This window comes from Ylistrum balloti, unplaced genomic scaffold (assembly GCF_031769215.1).
Source record: "Ylistrum balloti isolate Yb309-2 unplaced genomic scaffold, AGI_CSIRO_Ybal_v1 Utg370092, whole genome shotgun sequence".
Lineage (NCBI taxonomy): Eukaryota > Metazoa > Mollusca > Bivalvia > Pectinida > Pectinidae > Ylistrum > Ylistrum balloti.
In genome coordinates this window covers 184,830-204,494 of record NW_026782123.1, presented here as the reverse complement: position 1 = coordinate 204,494, position 19,665 = coordinate 184,830, and the positions used below count along the sequence as shown (strand labels likewise).

General features: G+C 39.8%; 1 protein-coding gene across 1 annotated transcript in view; it reads right to left on the bottom strand.

Annotated features, from left to right (window-relative positions):
- Window positions 1-19,665, bottom strand: part of LOC132549961 (receptor-type tyrosine-protein phosphatase kappa-like) — a 72,902-nt gene that overhangs the window by 11,158 nt on the left and 42,079 nt on the right. The window contains exons 6-10 of the mRNA XM_060213946.1: window positions 12,127-12,258; window positions 5,256-5,404; window positions 4,173-4,308; window positions 3,053-3,202; window positions 2,293-2,392 (exon numbers count right to left, since the gene is read on the bottom strand). Of these exons, the coding sequence (XP_060069929.1) occupies window positions 2,293-2,392; window positions 3,053-3,202; window positions 4,173-4,308; window positions 5,256-5,404; window positions 12,127-12,258 (667 nt within the window). The remainder of the gene's footprint in view (window positions 1-2,292; window positions 2,393-3,052; window positions 3,203-4,172; window positions 4,309-5,255; window positions 5,405-12,126; window positions 12,259-19,665) is intronic.

The following is a 19,665-nucleotide window of genomic DNA, read 5'->3' as shown; positions in this document are numbered from 1 at the left end:
GTGTACACTACTTCATATTGTGTTATAAGGTGTGGCTATGAACTAAGCCTGTCTTGAGCTTATGAGATATCTTGTACACAATCTTCGCAAGCAAAACAGGACACATGCACAGACCCACAGACCTATAGGGCCTGTATCACTCACCAGGTTTCAAAAACAGTTCACTGAAATTGATCTATTTTATCTAAAGGAAAAGTATATAAAATATTTGTATCTATTAACTTGTAAATGGCTTGAATCTCCTCCAAAATGGGGTTAGATGCAGCTAAATTTTCTTCACCAAGAATGTCGTCAGTTCCAGCATAATAAAGACTCTATTTCATTGATCCACTTTTCTGAAACATGTCTCACACCAAAATGGGACAGAATCCAGGCACTCCTACTGAAGAAGAATAATCTTGAAGAATTTGCCTAGTCCATCTGTTGGGCCCCATTACCCCTGTCATACCAGGCTGAGATTCACCGTTTACACAAAATTGACTCCTCTTCACCCAAGCATGCATTAGGCCAAATTGGGACAACATCCAAAAATTCACTCTCTTTCTTCTTTTGGGCTGCCCATATGCCCCATAGGGCAGAAACCAGAAGTTTATACAAAATTCATCATCTTCATCAAAGACCAAATATGGGCAAAATCCATTCATTTCTACAGGAGTGGGATTTTAAGGAATTGACTCTAATTCCCCTATTGGGCATTGACCCTCTGACCCCAGTGGTTTGAGACCCTTGGTTTATACAAAACCGATTTCCTTTCACTCAAACATGCTTCAGACCAATTTTGGACAATATCCTGCAATTCCTAGATAGATTTAAATGAAATTGATAGATTTTTACTATTGGGCCCTGCTCCCTTTGGCTCTAGGGGGCTGTTTATACCAAATTGATTTTCCTTTCACCCACGCAAGCTTCAGACCCTATTTGGACAATATGCTGCAATTCTTAAAGAACCAGATAGATTTTACAGAAATTGATTGATTCTCCCTATTGGGCCCCATCCCTCTGACCCCAGGGGGACCTAGACCTACCATTTTCACAAAATTGGTTCCCATTCACAAAGGATGCTTCAGAACAAATTTGATTAACATCTGCTCAGTTGTTCATGACTAGTTACAATTTATAGGATAAGCTGATGGATGACTGATCAAGTGGTATCCTTAGAACTCATTTGGCCTTTCGGGCCAGGTAAGCTAACAAGTCAATCCCTCCCCTTAACTAAATGGGGATATAATGATGTGGTCCTGATTTTATAGATAATCCAAGTGCTGTGTTTTATACAGATGTAGATGTTTATACAGATGTTTATACAGATGTTTATACAGATGTAGATGTTAATACAGATGTTTATACAGATGTTTATACAGATGTAGATGTTTATACAGATGTTTATACAGATGTTTATACAGATGTAGATGTTTATACAGATGTTTATACAGATGTAGATGTTTATACAGATGTTTATAGATGTTTATATCAGATGTAGATGTTTATACAGATGTAGATGTTTATACAGATGTTTATACAGATGTTTATACAGATGTTTATACAGATGTTTATACAGATGTTTATACAGATGTTTATACAGATGTTTATACAGATGTTTATACAGATGTTTATACAGATTGTAGATGTTTATATCAGATGTAGATGTTTATACAGATGTTTATACAGATGTAGATGTTTATATCAGATGTAGATGTTTATACAGATGTTTATACAGATGTTTATACAGATGTTTATACAGATGTAGATGTTTATACAGATGTTTATACAGATGTTTATACAGATGTAGATGTTTATACAGATGTTTATACAGATGTAGATGTTTATACAGATGTTTATACAGATGTAGATGTTTATACAGATGTTTATACAGATGTTTATACAGATGTAGATGTTTATACAGATGTTTATACAGATGTTTATACAAATGTAGATGTTTATACAGATGTTTATACAGATGTTTATACAGATGTAGATGTTTATACAGATGTTTATACAGATGTAGATGTTTATACAGATGTTTATACAGATGTAGATGTTTATACAGATGTAGATGTTTATACAGATGTTTATACAGATGTAGATGTTTATACAGATGTAGATGTTTATACAGATGTTTATACAGATGTTTATACAGATGTAGATGTAGATGTTTATACAATTGTAGATGTTTATATCAGATGTAGATGTTTATACAGATGTTTATACAGATGTAGATGTTTATACAGATGTAGATGTTTATACAGATGTTTATACAGATGTAGATGTAAGGCTAAATCTGATGAAACTTACGAGGAAGTAACATTATATCACGACTTTTTGTTCGATTTTCTGATCGATGACCTCCAGCACAGTCTCCTATACTCAGCCGTGTTGCAATGTTTTTAATTATCTGAAAAACAGAATCATTTTATGACTTTCTCTATTATATCATAGGTGATAGTGTAAAATATAAAGGGACAAATTAGCTGTAAGTGAATCTGACTCAAAATATTTATTATCAGATTTCACTCGCTGAACATATTGTCAGTACTTCAGTTTTTATCACATGATTTCCGTGATAAATCTTCATTGAGAATAAGGAATTAAGTTAGCACTCTTACAAATGAGAATCACTTCCTTTTACTTAATCCAGTTTTTTATCCACTCACACTCAAACAATTATACCTTATTGTGACATCTCCACCCTGTTGTCCACCCACACCCACTCAATTATACCTTATTGTGACATCTCCACCCTGTTGTCCACCCACACCCACTCAATTATACCTTATTGTGACATCTCCACCCTGTTGTCCACCCACACCCACTCAATTATACCTTATTGTGACATCTCCACCCTGTTGTCCACCCACACCCACTCAATTATACCTTATTGTGACATCTCCACCCTGTTGTCCACCCACACCCACTCAATTATACCTTATTGTGATATCTCCTCCCTGTTGTCCACCCACACCTATTCAATCATTTCCGACTGTGACAACACCACCTTGTTGTCAGCCCACACCCACTTAAATACACCCTACTTTGACACTCTTAATGCACTTACTTGGTGTTCTTTTTCAAATCCATGCAACCGTGTGCGAGGATCCTTTAGTGCGAGGCGTTGGACCATGGCTGGGAGTTGTGCAGATGGTACCACAGTAGTTCCACATTGGATATGCATAGCTGCAGCTTCATAGATAAGGCGATACTGGTACTACAAGGAACACAGTAAACTGGCCTGAGCATATAAAGACGAAAATGTCAATCAGCCCCTGAAAGTTACTTTTACAAGATCTGACTATTTCTGATACAGTAGTAATTGAAGTTTACAGTTACAGGGAGACTATCAAGATGTTAATACAAAATGCCAAAAGCCCTGTTGACAACCAAAGAAATGTATCAAACTTTTAATGTTGCAGATATTTTACGAGGAATGCAATGTATTCCTGTCTTTAGCAGACTATGTTGACTGTAACTGATGACTGTGGTTCACTAGGTGCATACAATATAGCTACATACTAAATTAGACACTGTCAAAGCAAGAAGTATGCCCCACAAGTCACCGGGGACAAGTTTGGAACTTTCTGTTTGTGTCCTGCTTACAGAATCCATATATGAAATTGATAAAGATCCATCAAGTACTTCTTAAGAAACAAGATTCCATTGTCAATATATAAGATGGCCACCTTTCAACAAATTTTGTTTTCCTGGCCGATGGACGTAGGGCAATTTGAATAGGTCAGTATCTGATCATGCAATGACGGACTGAACAGAAATATTAATGGTGACGAAAAAAAAGGATTCAGAACAAAAACATTCATTCCCGGATGGCTCCCTCATGGAGTATTAAATGTATAAGATTTCAGTGAAATTGGCCAAAGAGTTGTCAGGACAACAAATTATGCAATATTTCAACAAACAGGCACCAATCCAGGTGTGCAGCTACCTTTATGTAAACACCCAGTAAATATCATCACATAGTGTTTAACTATTCTAATTTCTTTAATTAGTTGTTTTCCTTCTCCACGAATTCTCCCATTGCTGTGTATCATCTCAAAGACAAACATCACACTTCTGTTGATATATTGAATCTCTTTCAATGCTTTTTGGGGGCTTTTTTCAACCTCAACCCTCCTTCAGCCGAATTGCAGAATGGATTGGGAACAACAACAAATTATGCTTACCAGTGTACGGACCATATTTTTCCTAAACTTTCGCAAATGAAGGACTGTGCTGTATATATCGATACATCCTTCTTTTTGCAGCTGTTTGAGGCAGCAGTCCAGGGCAATAAATACAGCAGTCTTACCTCCTCCACACCTGACAAAATAACACAGTTACCTGTAACATGTCTGATATACCTACACACTGACAAAATAACACAGCTACCTGTAACATGTCTGAAATACCTACACACTGACAAAATAACACAGCTACCTGTAACAGGTCTGAAATACCTACACACTGACAAAATAACACAGCTACCTGTAACATGTCTGAAATAGCTACACACTGACAAAATAACACAGCTACCTGTAACAGGTCTGAAATAGCTACACACTGACAAAATAACACAGCTACCTGTAACATGTCTGAAATACCTACACACTGACAAAATAACACAGCTACCTGTAACAGGTCTGAAATACCTACACACTGACAAAATAACACAGCTACCTGTAACATGTCTGAAATACCTACACACTGACAAAATAACACAGCTACCTGTAACAGGTCTGAAATACCTACACACTGACAAAATAACACAGCTACCTGTAACATGTCTGAAATACCTACACACTGACAAAATAACACAGCTACCTGTAACAGGTCTGAAATACCTACACACTGACAAAATAACACAGCTACCTGTAACAGGTCTGAAATACCTACACACTGACAAAATAACACAGCTACATGTAACAGGTCTGAAATAGCTACAAACTGACAAAATAACACAGCTACATGTAACAGGTCTGAAATACCTACACACTGACAAAATAACACAGCTACCTGTAACAGGTCTGAAATACCTACACACTGACAAAATAACACAGCTACCTGTAACATGACAGTGACAAACATCAAAAGGACAAGAGCAAAGACACAAATATTTCATTTCAGATCAATTAAGGTCTACATCAAACAGAACCATCCTTACAATGAAAGCAATAAGACACCAATCCAGTGACAGGATCTCCTTACCATTTCTCACCTGCAGTGGATAAGAATGGGCCCAGTGACAGGATCTCCTAACCATCACTCACCTGCAGTGGACAAGAATGGGCCCAGTGACCCCAAGCATATATGTGTTTACACGGCGGACACAGTCTAGGAGAAATCCAGGGTCAGTAGCCTCATCGTTAAATCCAATCATTTCAAAATGTTTGATACTTCTTTCTTCTGTTGCACCATCCTGTAACCAATTTAAAATATGTAAACATACATCTGGTCATGTCATAACTGTAGCATGTCTACATGTGTCTGACCATGTCATAACTGTAGCATGTCAACATGTGTCTGGTCATGTCATAACTGTAGCATGTCAACATGTGTCTGACCATGTCATAACTGTAGCATGTCTACATGTGTCTGACCATGTCATAACTGTAGCATGTCAACATGTGTCTGGTCATGTCATAACTGTAGCATGTCTACATGTGTCTGGTCATGTCATAACTGTAGCATGTCAACATGTGTCTGACCATGTCATAACTGTAGCATGTCTACATGTGTCTGGTCATGTCATAACTGTAGCATGTCTACATGTGTCTGGTCATGTCATTACTGTAGCATGTCTACATGTGTCTGGTCATGTCATATTCTACATGTGTCTGGTCATGTCATAACTGTAGCATGTCTACATGTGTCTGGTCATGTCATAACTGTAGCATGTCAACATGTGTCTGGTCATGTCATAACTGTAGCATGTCTACATGTGTCTGGTCATGTCATAACTGTAGCATGTCTACATGTGTCTGGTCATGTCATTACTGTAGCATGTCTACATGTGTCTGACCATGTCATTACTGTAGCATGTCTACATGTGTCTGACCATGTCATTACTGTAGCATGTCTACACATGTCTGGTCATGTCATAACTGTATCATGTCAACATGTGTCTGGTCATGTCATTACTGTAGCATGTCTACATGTGTCTGACCATGTCATTACTGTAGCATGTCTACACATGTCTGGTCATGTCATAACTGTATCATGTCAACATGTGTCTGGTCATGTCATTACTGTAGCATGTCTACATGTGTCTGGTCATGTCATAACTGTAGCATGTCTACATGTGTCTGGTCATGTCATAACTGTAGCATGTCTACATGTGTCTGGTCATGTCATAACTGTAGCATGTCTACATGTGTCTGACCATGTCATTACTGTAGCATGTCTACATGTGTCTGGTCATGTCATAACTGTAGCATGTCTACATGTGTCTGGTCATGTCATAACTGTAGCATGTCTACATGTGTCTGGTCATGTCATAACTGTAGCATGTCTACATGTGTCTGGTCATGTCATAACTGTAGCATGTCAACATGTGTCTGGTCATGTCATTACTGTAGCATGTCTACATGTGTCTGGTCATGTCATTACTGTAGCATGTCTACATGTGTCTGGTCATGTCATAACTGTAGCATGTCAACATGTGTCTGGTCATGTCATTACTGTAGCATGTCTACATGTGTCTGGTCATGTCATTACTGTAGCATGTCTACATGTGTCTGACCATGTCATATTCTACATGTGTCTGACCATGTCATTACTGTAGCATGTCAACATGTGTCTGACCATGTCATTACTGTAGCATGTCTACATGTGTCTGACCATGTCATAACTGTAGCATGTCTACATGTGTCTGGTCATGTCATTACTGTAGCATGTCTACATGTGTCTGACCATGTCATAACTGTAGCATGTCTACATGTGTCTGGTCATGTCATTACTGTAGCATGTCTACATGTGTCTGACCATGTCATAACTGTAGCATGTCTACATGTGTCTGGTCATGTCATTACTGTAGCATGTCAACATGTGTCTGGTCATGTCATATTCTACATGTGTCTGGTCATGTCATTACTGTAGCATGTCTACATGTGTCTGACCATGTCATAACTGTAGCATGTCAACATGTGTCTGGTCATGTCATTACTGTAGCATGTCTACATGTGTCTGACCATGTCATAACTGTAGCATGTCTACATGTGTCTGACCATGTCATAACTGTAGCATGTCTACATGTGTCTGGTCATGTCATTACTGTAGCATGTCTACATGTGTCTGACCATGTCATATTCTACATGTGTCTGGTCATGTCATTACTGTAGCATGTCTACATGTGTCTGACCATGTCATAACTGTATCATGTCAACATGTGTCTGGTCATGTCATTACTGTAGCATGTCTACATGTGTCTGGTCATGTCATAACTGTAGCATGTCAACATGTGTCTGGTCATGTCATAACTGTAGCATGTCTACATGTGTCTGACCATGTCATAACTGTAGCATGTCTACATGTGTCTGACCATGTCATAACTGTAGCATGTCTACATGTGTCTGACCATGTCATAACTGTAGCATGTCTACATGTGTCTGACCATGTCATAACTGTAGCATGTCTACATGTGTCTGACCATGTCATAACTGTAGCATGTCTACATGTGTCTGACCATGTCATAACTGTAGCATGTCTACATGTGTCTGACCATGTCATAACTGTATCATGTCAACATGTGTCTGACCATGTCATAACTGTAGCATGTCTACATGTGTCTGGTCATGTCATAACTGTAGCATGTCTACATGTGTCTGACCATGTCATATTCTACATGTGTCTGACCATGTCATAACTGTATCATGTCAACATGTGTCTGGTCATGTCATTACTGTAGCATGTCTACATGTGTCTGACCATGTCATTACTGTAGCATGTCTACACATGTCTGGTCATGTCATAACTGTATCATGTCAACATGTGTCTGGTCATGTCATTACTGTAGCATGTCTACATGTGTCTGGTCATGTCATAACTGTAGCATGTCTACATGTGTCTGGTCATGTCATAACTGTAGCATGTCTACATGTGTCTGGTCATGTCATAACTGTAGCATGTCTACATGTGTCTGACCATGTCATTACTGTAGCATGTCTACATGTGTCTGGTCATGTCATAACTGTAGCATGTCTACATGTGTCTGGTCATGTCATAACTGTAGCATGTCTACATGTGTCTGGTCATGTCATAACTGTAGCATGTCTACATGTGTCTGGTCATGTCATAACTGTAGCATGTCAACATGTGTCTGGTCATGTCATTACTGTAGCATGTCTACATGTGTCTGGTCATGTCATTACTGTAGCATGTCTACATGTGTCTGGTCATGTCATAACTGTAGCATGTCAACATGTGTCTGGTCATGTCATTACTGTAGCATGTCTACATGTGTCTGGTCATGTCATTACTGTAGCATGTCTACATGTGTCTGACCATGTCATATTCTACATGTGTCTGGTCATGTCATTACTGTAGCATGTCTACATGTGTCTGACCATGTCATATTCTACATGTGTCTGGTCATGTCATTACTGTAGCATGTCTACATGTGTCTGACCATGTCATAACTGTATCATGTCAACATGTGTCTGGTCATGTCATTACTGTAGCATGTCTACATGTGTCTGGTCATGTCATAACTGTAGCATGTCAACATGTGTCTGGTCATGTCATAACTGTAGCATGTCTACATGTGTCTGACCATGTCATAACTGTAGCATGTCTACATGTGTCTGACCATGTCATAACTGTAGCATGTCTACATGTGTCTGACCATGTCATAACTGTAGCATGTCTACATGTGTCTGACCATGTCATAACTGTAGCATGTCTACATGTGTCTGACCATGTCATAACTGTAGCATGTCTACATGTGTCTGACCATGTCATAACTGTAGCATGTCTACATGTGTCTGACCATGTCATAACTGTATCATGTCAACATGTGTCTGACCATGTCATAACTGTAGCATGTCTACATGTGTCTGGTCATGTCATAACTGTAGCATGTCTACATGTGTCTGACCATGTCATATTCTACATGTGTCTGACCATGTCATAACTGTATCATGTCAACATGTGTCTGGTCATGTCATTACTGTAGCATGTCTACATGTGTCTGACCATGTCATTACTGTAGCATGTCTACACATGTCTGGTCATGTCATAACTGTATCATGTCAACATGTGTCTGGTCATGTCATTACTGTAGCATGTCTACATGTGTCTGGTCATGTCATAACTGTAGCATGTCTACATGTGTCTGGTCATGTCATAACTGTAGCATGTCTACATGTGTCTGGTCATGTCATAACTGTAGCATGTCTACATGTGTCTGACCATGTCATTACTGTAGCATGTCTACATGTGTCTGGTCATGTCATAACTGTAGCATGTCTACATGTGTCTGGTCATGTCATAACTGTAGCATGTCTACATGTGTCTGGTCATGTCATAACTGTAGCATGTCTACATGTGTGTCTGGTCATGTCATAACTGTAGCATGTCAACATGTGTCTGGTCATGTCATTACTGTAGCATGTCTACATGTGTCTGGTCATGTCATTACTGTAGCATGTCTACATGTGTCTGATCATGTCATAACTGTAGCATGTCAACATGTGTCTGGTCATGTCATTACTGTAGCATGTCTACATGTGTCTGGTCATGTCATTACTGTAGCATGTCTACATGTGTCTGACCATGTCATATTCTACATGTGTCTGACCATGTCATTACTGTAGCATGTCAACATGTGTCTGACCATGTCATTACTGTAGCATGTCTACATGTGTCTGACCATGTCATAACTGTAGCATGTCTACATGTGTCTGGTCATGTCATTACTGTAGCATGTCTACATGTGTCTGACCATGTCATAACTGTAGCATGTCTACATGTGTCTGGTCATGTCATTACTGTAGCATGTCTACATGTGTCTGACCATGTCATAACTGTAGCATGTCTACATGTGTCTGGTCATGTCATTACTGTAGCATGTCAACATGTGTCTGGTCATGTCATATTCTACATGTGTCTGGTCATGTCATTACTGTAGCATGTCTACATGTGTCTGACCATGTCATAACTGTATCATGTCAACATGTGTCTGGTCATGTCATTACTGTAGCATGTCTACATGTGTCTGACCATGTCATAACTGTAGCATGTCTACATGTGTCTGACCATGTCATAACTGTAGCATGTCTACATGTGTCTGGTCATGTCATTACTGTAGCATGTCTACATGTGTCTGACCATGTCATATTCTACATGTGTCTGGTCATGTCATTACTGTAGCATGTCTACATGTGTCTGACCATGTCATAACTGTATCATGTCAACATGTGTCTGGTCATGTCATTACTGTAGCATGTCTACATGTGTCTGGTCATGTCATAACTGTAGCATGTCAACATGTGTCTGGTCATGTCATAACTGTAGCATGTCTACATGTGTCTGACCATGTCATAACTGTAGCATGTCTACATGTGTCTGACCATGTCATAACTGTAGCATGTCTACATGTGTCTGACCATGTCATAACTGTAGCATGTCTACATGTGTCTGACCATGTCATAACTGTAGCATGTCTACATGTGTCTGACCATGTCATAACTGTAGCATGTCTACATGTGTCTGACCATGTCATAACTGTAGCATGTCTACATGTGTCTGACCATGTCATAACTGTATCATGTCAACATGTGTCTGACCATGTCATAACTGTAGCATGTCTACATGTGTCTGGTCATGTCATAACTGTAGCATGTCTACATGTGTCTGACCATGTCATATTCTACATGTGTCTGACCATGTCATAACTGTATCATGTCAACATGTGTCTGGTCATGTCATTACTGTAGCATGTCAACATGTGTCTGGTCATGTCATAACTGTAGCATGTCTACATGTGTCTGGTCATGTCATAACTGTAGCATGTCTACATGTGTCTGGTCATGTCATAACTGTAGCATGTCTACATGTGTCTGGTCATGTCATTACTGTAGCATGTCTACATGTGTCTGGTCATGTCATTACTGTAGCATGTCAACATGTGTCTGGTCATGTCATTACTGTAGCATGTCTACATGTGTCTGGTCATGTCATTACTGTAGCATGTCTACATGTGTCTGACCATGTCATTACTGTAGCATGTCTACATGTGTCTGGTCATGTCATTACTGTAGCATGTCTACATGTGTCTGACCATGTCATAACTGTATCATGTCAACATGTGTCTGGTCATGTCATTACTGTAGCATGTCAACATGTGTCTGGTCATGTCATTACTGTAGCATGTCTACATGTGTCTGGTCATGTCATAACTGTAGCATGTCTACATGTGTCTGACCATGTCATAACTGTAGCATGTCTACATGTGTTTGACCATGTCATAACTGTAGCATGTCTACATGTGTCTGGTCATGTCATAACTGTAGCATGTCTACACATGTCTGGTCATGTCATAACTGTAGCATGTCTACATGTGTCTGGTCATGTCATTACTGTAGCATGTCTACATGTGTCTGACCATGTCATATTCTACATGTGTCTGGTCATGTCATAACTGTAGCATGTCTACATGTGTCTGACCATGTCATAACTGTAGCATGTCTACATGTGTCTGACCATGTCATATTCTACATGTGTCTGGTCATGTCATAACTGTAGCATGTCTACATGTGTCTGACCATGTCATAACTGTAGCATGTCTACATGTGTCTGACCATGTCATAACTGTATCATGTCAACATGTGTCTGGTCATGTCATAACTGTAGCATGTCTACATGTGTCTGACCATGTCATTACTGTAGCATGTCTACACATGTCTGGTCATGTCATAACTGTAGCATGTCAACATGTGTCTGGTCATGTCATTACTGTAGCATGTCTACACATGTCTGGTCATGTCATAACTGTAGCATGTCTACATGTGTCTGGTCATGTCATAATTGTAGCATGTCTATATGTGTCTGGTCATGTCATAATTGTAGCAAAACAAATCTTAACCTGCAAAATCCAAGATGGTGCTGTAAGAGAGATGTATATCAAGATTTTGTAAATCTTACCCGTTTTATTCGAAAGTTGCGTATAGTCAATTGAGCGATCTCCATAGTTGAGTCAAGCCAGATGTGTATGTCACCATGACGAACATATTTCTGCATGCTAAACACATCGCCCCAGTACTTGTCGCATTGTTGCTGTAATAGAAAGAAATGAATCATCAATCCACCATTTCTCATGACCGGTCAGTCTCACAAATACGAAGGAATATAATCTCATTCAAATCATCCATATCTCATGACCGGTCAGTCTCACAAATACGAAGGAATATCATCTCATTCAAATCATCCATATCTCATGATGAGACGTTTAAATCTCGGGATATGTAATCACATTTCACTTAAATCATCCATATCTCATGATGAGTCAATTAAATCTCACAATATGTAATCTTATCTTATTCAAATCATCCATATCTCATGATGAGACGTTTAAATCTCACGATAAGTAATCTTATCTCATTCGAAACATCCATATCTCATGATGAGCTGATTAAATCTCATTGGTAATATGTATATTGATGACTGAAAATGAAAGGGATTATGTAATGTACCAATTATCTGAGATATAAACCTGCCCAGGAGTGATGAGGAGGAGGAATTGTGTAGAAATACAACATAGCAATAACTCTAATTCTTCAAACATTTAACATCACAAGCCCTGTCTGATACTAATCATGCTTTACAGAGGAGGCCCAAAGGATGACTGTGACCTGAGATCTATATATAAAAGACAGTCACTTTGGTTGTGTGACCTAAGATCTATATATAAAAGACAGTCACTTTGGTTGTGTGACCTAAGATCTATATATAAAAGACAGTCACTTTGGTTGTGTGACCTAAGATCTATATATAAAAGACAGTCACTTTGGTTGTGTTACCTAAGATCTATATACAAAAGACAGTCACTTTGGTTGTGTTACCTAAGACCTATATACAAAAGACAGTCACTTTGGTTGTGTGACCTAAGATCTATATATAAAAGACAGTCACTTTGGTTGTGTGACCTAAGATCTATATACAAAAGACAGTCACTTTGGTTGTGTTGTGACACAGAAATCAGAAACAAGTAAGGTTAAACGTGAACTTTCCTTAGGGTTAGAATGCTATAGTTCACAATTTTCGTTCCTGAGTATTTCTTCAAATTTTCCTCAAAATTGCATGGTTAAATGTATTTTGAGAAGACACGGTACATCCAAACATAACTCGTAGCATGCCAAGCACAGACTGATGAGGCTATTTCCAGTATATAATAGCAGTTTGTGTGCTTGTTCCATCATAAGATCAAGGTATATATAGCTGATAATGTGACAATCTTAACCAATATGATTGCCATTAGACTGGTGTTTAGTGTCACAATTTTAAGATAGTTTATAGACTATAACTTACTTGATGATCAGAAGATTCTATAAAATATTTTTGTAATACTGTTTATACTGTAAGAGTATATATATGTTGTTGCCATGGTAGCTGTTTTTGATACGTTAGTTGTTGCCATGGTAGCTGTTTTTGAACCGTTAGTTGTAGCCATGGTAGCTATCTTTGATACGTTAGTTGTTGCCATGGTAGCTGTTTTTGATACGTTAGTTGTTGCCATGGTAGCTGTCTTTGATACGTTAGTTGTTGCCATGGTAGCTGTTTTTGATACGTTAGTTGTTGCCATGGTAGCTGTTTTTGATACGTTAGTTGTTGCCATGGTAGCTGTGTTTGATACGTTAGTTGTTGCCATGGTAGCTGTTTTTGATACGTTAGTTGTTGCCGTGGTAGCTGTTTTTGATATGTTAGTTGTTGCCATGGTAGCTGTTTTTGATATGTTAGTTGTAGCCATGGTAGCTGTTTTGGGTATGTTAGTTGTTGCCATGGTAACTGTTTTTGATACGTTAGTTGTTGCCATGGTAGCTGTTTTGGCTATGTTAGTTGTTGCCATGGTAACTGTTTTTGATACGTTAGTTGTTGCCATGGTAGCTGTTTTGGGTATGTTAGTTGTTGCCATGGTAGCTGTTTTGAACCGTTAGTTGTAGCCATGGTAGCTATCTTTGATACGTTAGTTGTTGCCATGGTAGCTGTTTTTGATACGTTAGTTGTTGCCATGGTAGCTGTCTTTGATACGTAAGTTGTTGCCATGGTAGCTGTTTTTGATACGTTAGTTGTTGCCATGGTAGCTGTTTTTGATACGTTAGTTGTTGCCATGGTAGCTGTGTTTGATACGTTAGTTGTTGCCATGGTAGCTGTTTTTGATACGTTAGTTGTTGCCGTGGTAGCTGTTTTTGATATGTTAGTTGTTGCCATGGTAGCTGTTTTTGATATGTTAGTTGTAGCCATGGTAGCTGTTTTGGGTATGTTAGTTGTTGCCATGGTAACTGTTTTTGATACGTTAGTTGTTGCCATGGTAGCTGTTTTGGCTATGTTAGTTGTTGCCATGGTAACTGTTTTTGATACGTTAGTTGTTGCCATGGTAGCTGTTTTGGGTATGTTAGTTGTTGCCATGGTAGCTGTTTTGAATATGTCTGTTGTTGTTTCACTGTGATCTGTGGTAACTGCCTTGTCTAATACAACTATTACCCAGCAATTCAATTTTGTTTAAGATTTCATGCAAAAACATTGTCCTAGACAAAAAAGAATAAAACAATGATTTTCGTCCAATTCTTTGATTTGATTTCTCCTTTACCAGTTTATTTTGTTAATGTTGTGTTAGCTTGTAAACGTCGGACACTTTAATAGCATCGGTGTGATCCATTAACAGAGTTTTTGATACCACTCAATGGTGTGATTGAGCCTGAATAATCTGTACATGTGTTCTAAATGTAAGACACAACAACAACCAGGACAACAAAAACAACAACAAACAATATCAACTACATTTATGATAAAGAGTGCAGAATATAGTTAGCACGTCCTTTTTAATTTCAAACTTGACAAAGGCCAGTTACATGCTCTATGTAGTAATGATAACTTGGATCATTACACTTTCTTACATGGTTCATCTTGCCTGAAGATGTTGAATTTTACTTGACTTGAAATATTGTTTACATCCAATTATCAATATAGTAGGTAACATGTGTTTTATTGGATGTTTATCTATCGTCTCTGAATCATCCTTATATATAACAGATCCAAAATGGCTACCAGCAGTCCTGGAGAAATGGCAATGACAACCAATTATTAACAGATGGACCACCAATATCATGCCATGTAAATAAAGCTACTTCAAAAGCTGGACATCTGATGATGGTGGGATAGCACTCTTATGTTTAGATAGGGTATCTTTACTACAGTCAGTAGGGTATACAGTCAGTAGGGTATCTTTACTACAGTCAGTAGGGTATCTTTACTACAGTCAGTAGGGTATCTTTACTATAGTCAGTAGGGTATCTTTACTACAGTCAGTAGGGTATCTTTACTACAGTCAGTAGGGTATACAGTCAGTAGGTAGGGTATCTTTACTACAGTCAGTAGGGTATACAGTCAGTAGGATATCTTTACTACAGTCAGTAGGGTATCTTTACTACAGTCAGTAGGATATCTTTACTACAGTCAGTAGGGTATACAGTCAGTAGGTAGGGTATCTTTACTACAGTCAGTAGGGTATACAGTCAGTAGGTAGGGTATCTTTACTACAGTCAGTAGGGTATCTTTACTACAGTCAGTAGGGTATACAGTCAGTAGGATATCTTTACTACAGTCAGTAGGGTACAGTCAGTAGGGTATCTTTACTACAGTCAGTAGGGTATACAGTCAGTAGGTAGGGTATCTTTACTACAGTCAGTAGGGTATACAGTTTACTACTACAGTCAGTAGGGTATACAGTCAGTAGGATATCTTTACTACAGTCAGTAGGGTATCTTTACTACAGTCAGTAGGATATCTTTACTACAGTCAGTAGGGTATACAGTCAGTAGGTAGGGTATCTTTACTACAGTCAGTAGGGTATACAGTCAGTAGGATATCTTTACTACAGTCAGTAGGGTATCTTTACTACAGTCAGTAGGATATCTTTACTACAGTCAGTAGGGTATCTTTACTACAGTCAGCAGGGTATACAGTCAGTAGGATATCTTTACTACAGTCAGTAGGGTATCTTTACTACAGTCAGTAGGATATCTTTACTACAGTCAGTAGGGTATCTTTACTACAGTCAGCAGGGTATACAGTCAGTAGGATATCTTTACTACAGTCAGTAGGATATCTTTACTACAGTCAGTAGGGTATACAGTCAGTAGGTAGGGTATCTTTACTACAGTCAGTAGGGTATACAGTCAGTAGGATATCTTTACTACAGTCAGTAGGGTATCTTTACTACAGTCAGTAGGATATCTTTACTACAGTCAGTAGGGTATACAGTCAGTAGGTAGGGTATCTTTACTACAGTCAGTAGGGTATACAGTCAGTAGGATATCTTTACTACAGTCAGTAGGGTATCTTTACTACAGTCAGTAGGATATCTTTACTACAGTCAGTAGGGTATACAGTCAGTAGGTAGGGTATCTTTACTACAGTCAGTAGGGTATACAGTCAGTAGGATATCTTTACTACAGTCAGTAGGGTATTTTTACTACAGTCAGTAGGGTATCTTTACTACAGTCAGTAGGGTATACAGTCAGTAGGATATCTTTACTACAGTCAGTAGGGTATCTTTACTACAGTCAGTAGGGTATACAGTCAGTAGGATATCTTTACTACAGTCAGTAGGGTATACAGTCAGTAGGGTATACAGTCAGTAGGATGTCTTTACTACAATCAGTAGGGTATCTTTACTACAATACCAGTTTTTCTTGAAAATCTTATACTGTACAAATTGTAGAAAGTACCAAATTCTCTACACATCTGGTGTGAATGTAGATAATTACATTAAAACCAGGTTTACAACAATGTTTTCTATCAATTTTTGTTATAAACCTTGGGTATAAATAAACAGCTGACCTATGGTAAATGTCGACACTAATATTCTGTTGTTCATGCTTCATCATTTAATCAATATTAAAATATTGATTATTAAATTTCCTACCAAATGTTGTGTGAAGTATGTACTGCCATATGCTGCAGATCAGGAAATTAATGCTTAAAATTCTCAAACATTCTAACACAGAATAGTTATTTATATAAGGTACATCCTAGATATTTAGTATCAATCAAATTTTCAAAGTAGACAAACTCTCTTGGAATCATAATTTTTTAACAATCATCGAAAGCAGTGATAAAAGATAAAGATGTGTTAGGAGGTTGCCAGCTGAATTAGAAAATTATCAATTTTAGAAGGTTGAATGTTTGATGGGGTACAAATTACCAAGAGACTGACTCAGCTGATGGTATACTAGATTGTAATTATGTTAAATTTGCCCTGAAATGATAAAAAAATGGAATACATTTACAACGTACGAGACAAAAGTTTCCCTACTACTGAACTTAGTATCTTGATGAAAAAAGAGAAAATAAGACAACTTCTGTAGGTAACCATAGGACAAAACAGGGAAGTTACACTGGGCAAATCCTAGCAAAGGACATCAGGGGGATACAGTGGGCAAATCCTAGCCAAGGACATCAGGGGGATACACTGGGCAAATCCTAGCCAAGGACATCAGGGCGATACACTGGGCAAATACTAGCCAAGGACATCAGGGGGATACACTGGGCAAATCCTAGCCAAGGACATCAGGGGGATACACTGGGCAAATCCTAGCCAAGGACATCAGGGGGATACAGTGGGCAAATCCTAGCCAAGGACATCAGGGGGATACACTGGGCAAATCCTAGCCAAGGACATCAGGAGGATACACTGGGCAAATACTAGCCAAGGACATCAGGGGGATACACTGGGCAAATACTAGCCAAGGACATCAGGGGGATACACTGGGCAAATCCTAGCCAAGGACATCAGGGGGATACACTGGGCAAATCCTAGCCAAGGACATCAGGGGGATACACTGGGCAAATCCTAGCCAAGGACATCAGGGGGATACACTGGGCAAATCCTAGCCAAGGACATCAGGGGGATACACTGGGCAAATCCTAGCCAAGGACATCAGGGGGATACACTGGGCAAATCCTAGCCAAGGACATCAGGGGGATACACTGGGCAAATCCTAGCCAAGGACATCAGGGGGATACACTGGGCAAATCCTAGCCAAGGACATCAGGGGGATACACTGGGCAAATCCTAGCCAAGGACATCAAGGACATCAGGGGGATACACTGGGCAAATCCTAGCCAAGGACATCAAATCCTAGGGACATACACTGGGCAAATCCTAGCCAAGGACATCAGGGGGGCAAATAAGGACATCAGGGGATACTGGGCAAATCCTAGCCAAGGACATCAGGGGGATAGCAAATCAAAGGACATCAGGGGGATCACTGGGCAAATCCTAGCCAAGGACATCAGGGGGATACACTGGGCAAATCCTAGCCAAGGACATCAGGGGGATACACTGGGCAAATCCTAGCCAAGGACATCAGGGGGATACACTGGGCAAATCCTAGCCAAGGACATCAGGGGGATACACTGGGCAAATCCTAGCCAAGGACATCAGGGGGATACACTGGGCAAATCCTAGCCAAGGACATCAGGGGGATACACTGGGCAAATCCTAGCCAAGGACATCAGGGGGATACACTGGGCAAATCCTAGCCAAGGACATCAGGGGGATACACTGGGCAAATCCTAGCCAAGGACATCAGGGGGATACACTGGGCAAATCCTAGCCAAGGACATCAGGGGGATACACTGGGCAAATCCTAGCCAAGGACATCAGGGGGATACACTGGGCAAATCCTAGCCAAAGACATCAGGGGGATACACTGGGCAAATCCTAGCCAACGACATCAGGGGGGATACACTGGGCAAATCCTAGCCAAAGACATCAGGGCGATACAGTGGGCAAATCCTAGCCAACGACATCAGGGGGATACACTGGGCAAATCCTAGCCAAGGACATCAGGGGGATACACTGGGCAAATCCTAGCCAAGGACATCAGGGGGATACACTGGGCAAATCCTAGCCAAGGACATCAGGGGGATACACTGGGCAAATCCTAGCCAAGGACATCAGGGGGATACACTGGGCAAATACTAGCCAAGGACATCAGGGGGATACACTGGGCAAATCCTAGCCAAGGACATCAGGGGGATACACTGGGCAAATCCTAGCCAAGGACATCAGGGAGATACACTGGGCAAATCCTAGCCAAGGACATCAGGGGGATACACTGGGCAAATCCTAGCCAAGGACATCAGGGGGATACACTGGGCAAATACAGCCAAGGACATCAGGAGGGCATAATGGGCAAATCTAGCCAAGGACATCAGGGGGATACACTGGGCAAATCCTAGCCAAGGACATCAGGGGGATACACTGGGCAAATCCTAGCCAAGGACATCAGGGGGATACACTGGGCAAATCCTAGCCAAGGACATCAGGGGGATACACTGGGCAAATCCTAGCCAAGGACATCAGGGGGATACACTGGGCAAATCCTAGCCAAGGACATCAGGGGGATACACTGGGCAAATCCTAGCCAAGGATATCAGGGGGATACACTGGGCAAATCC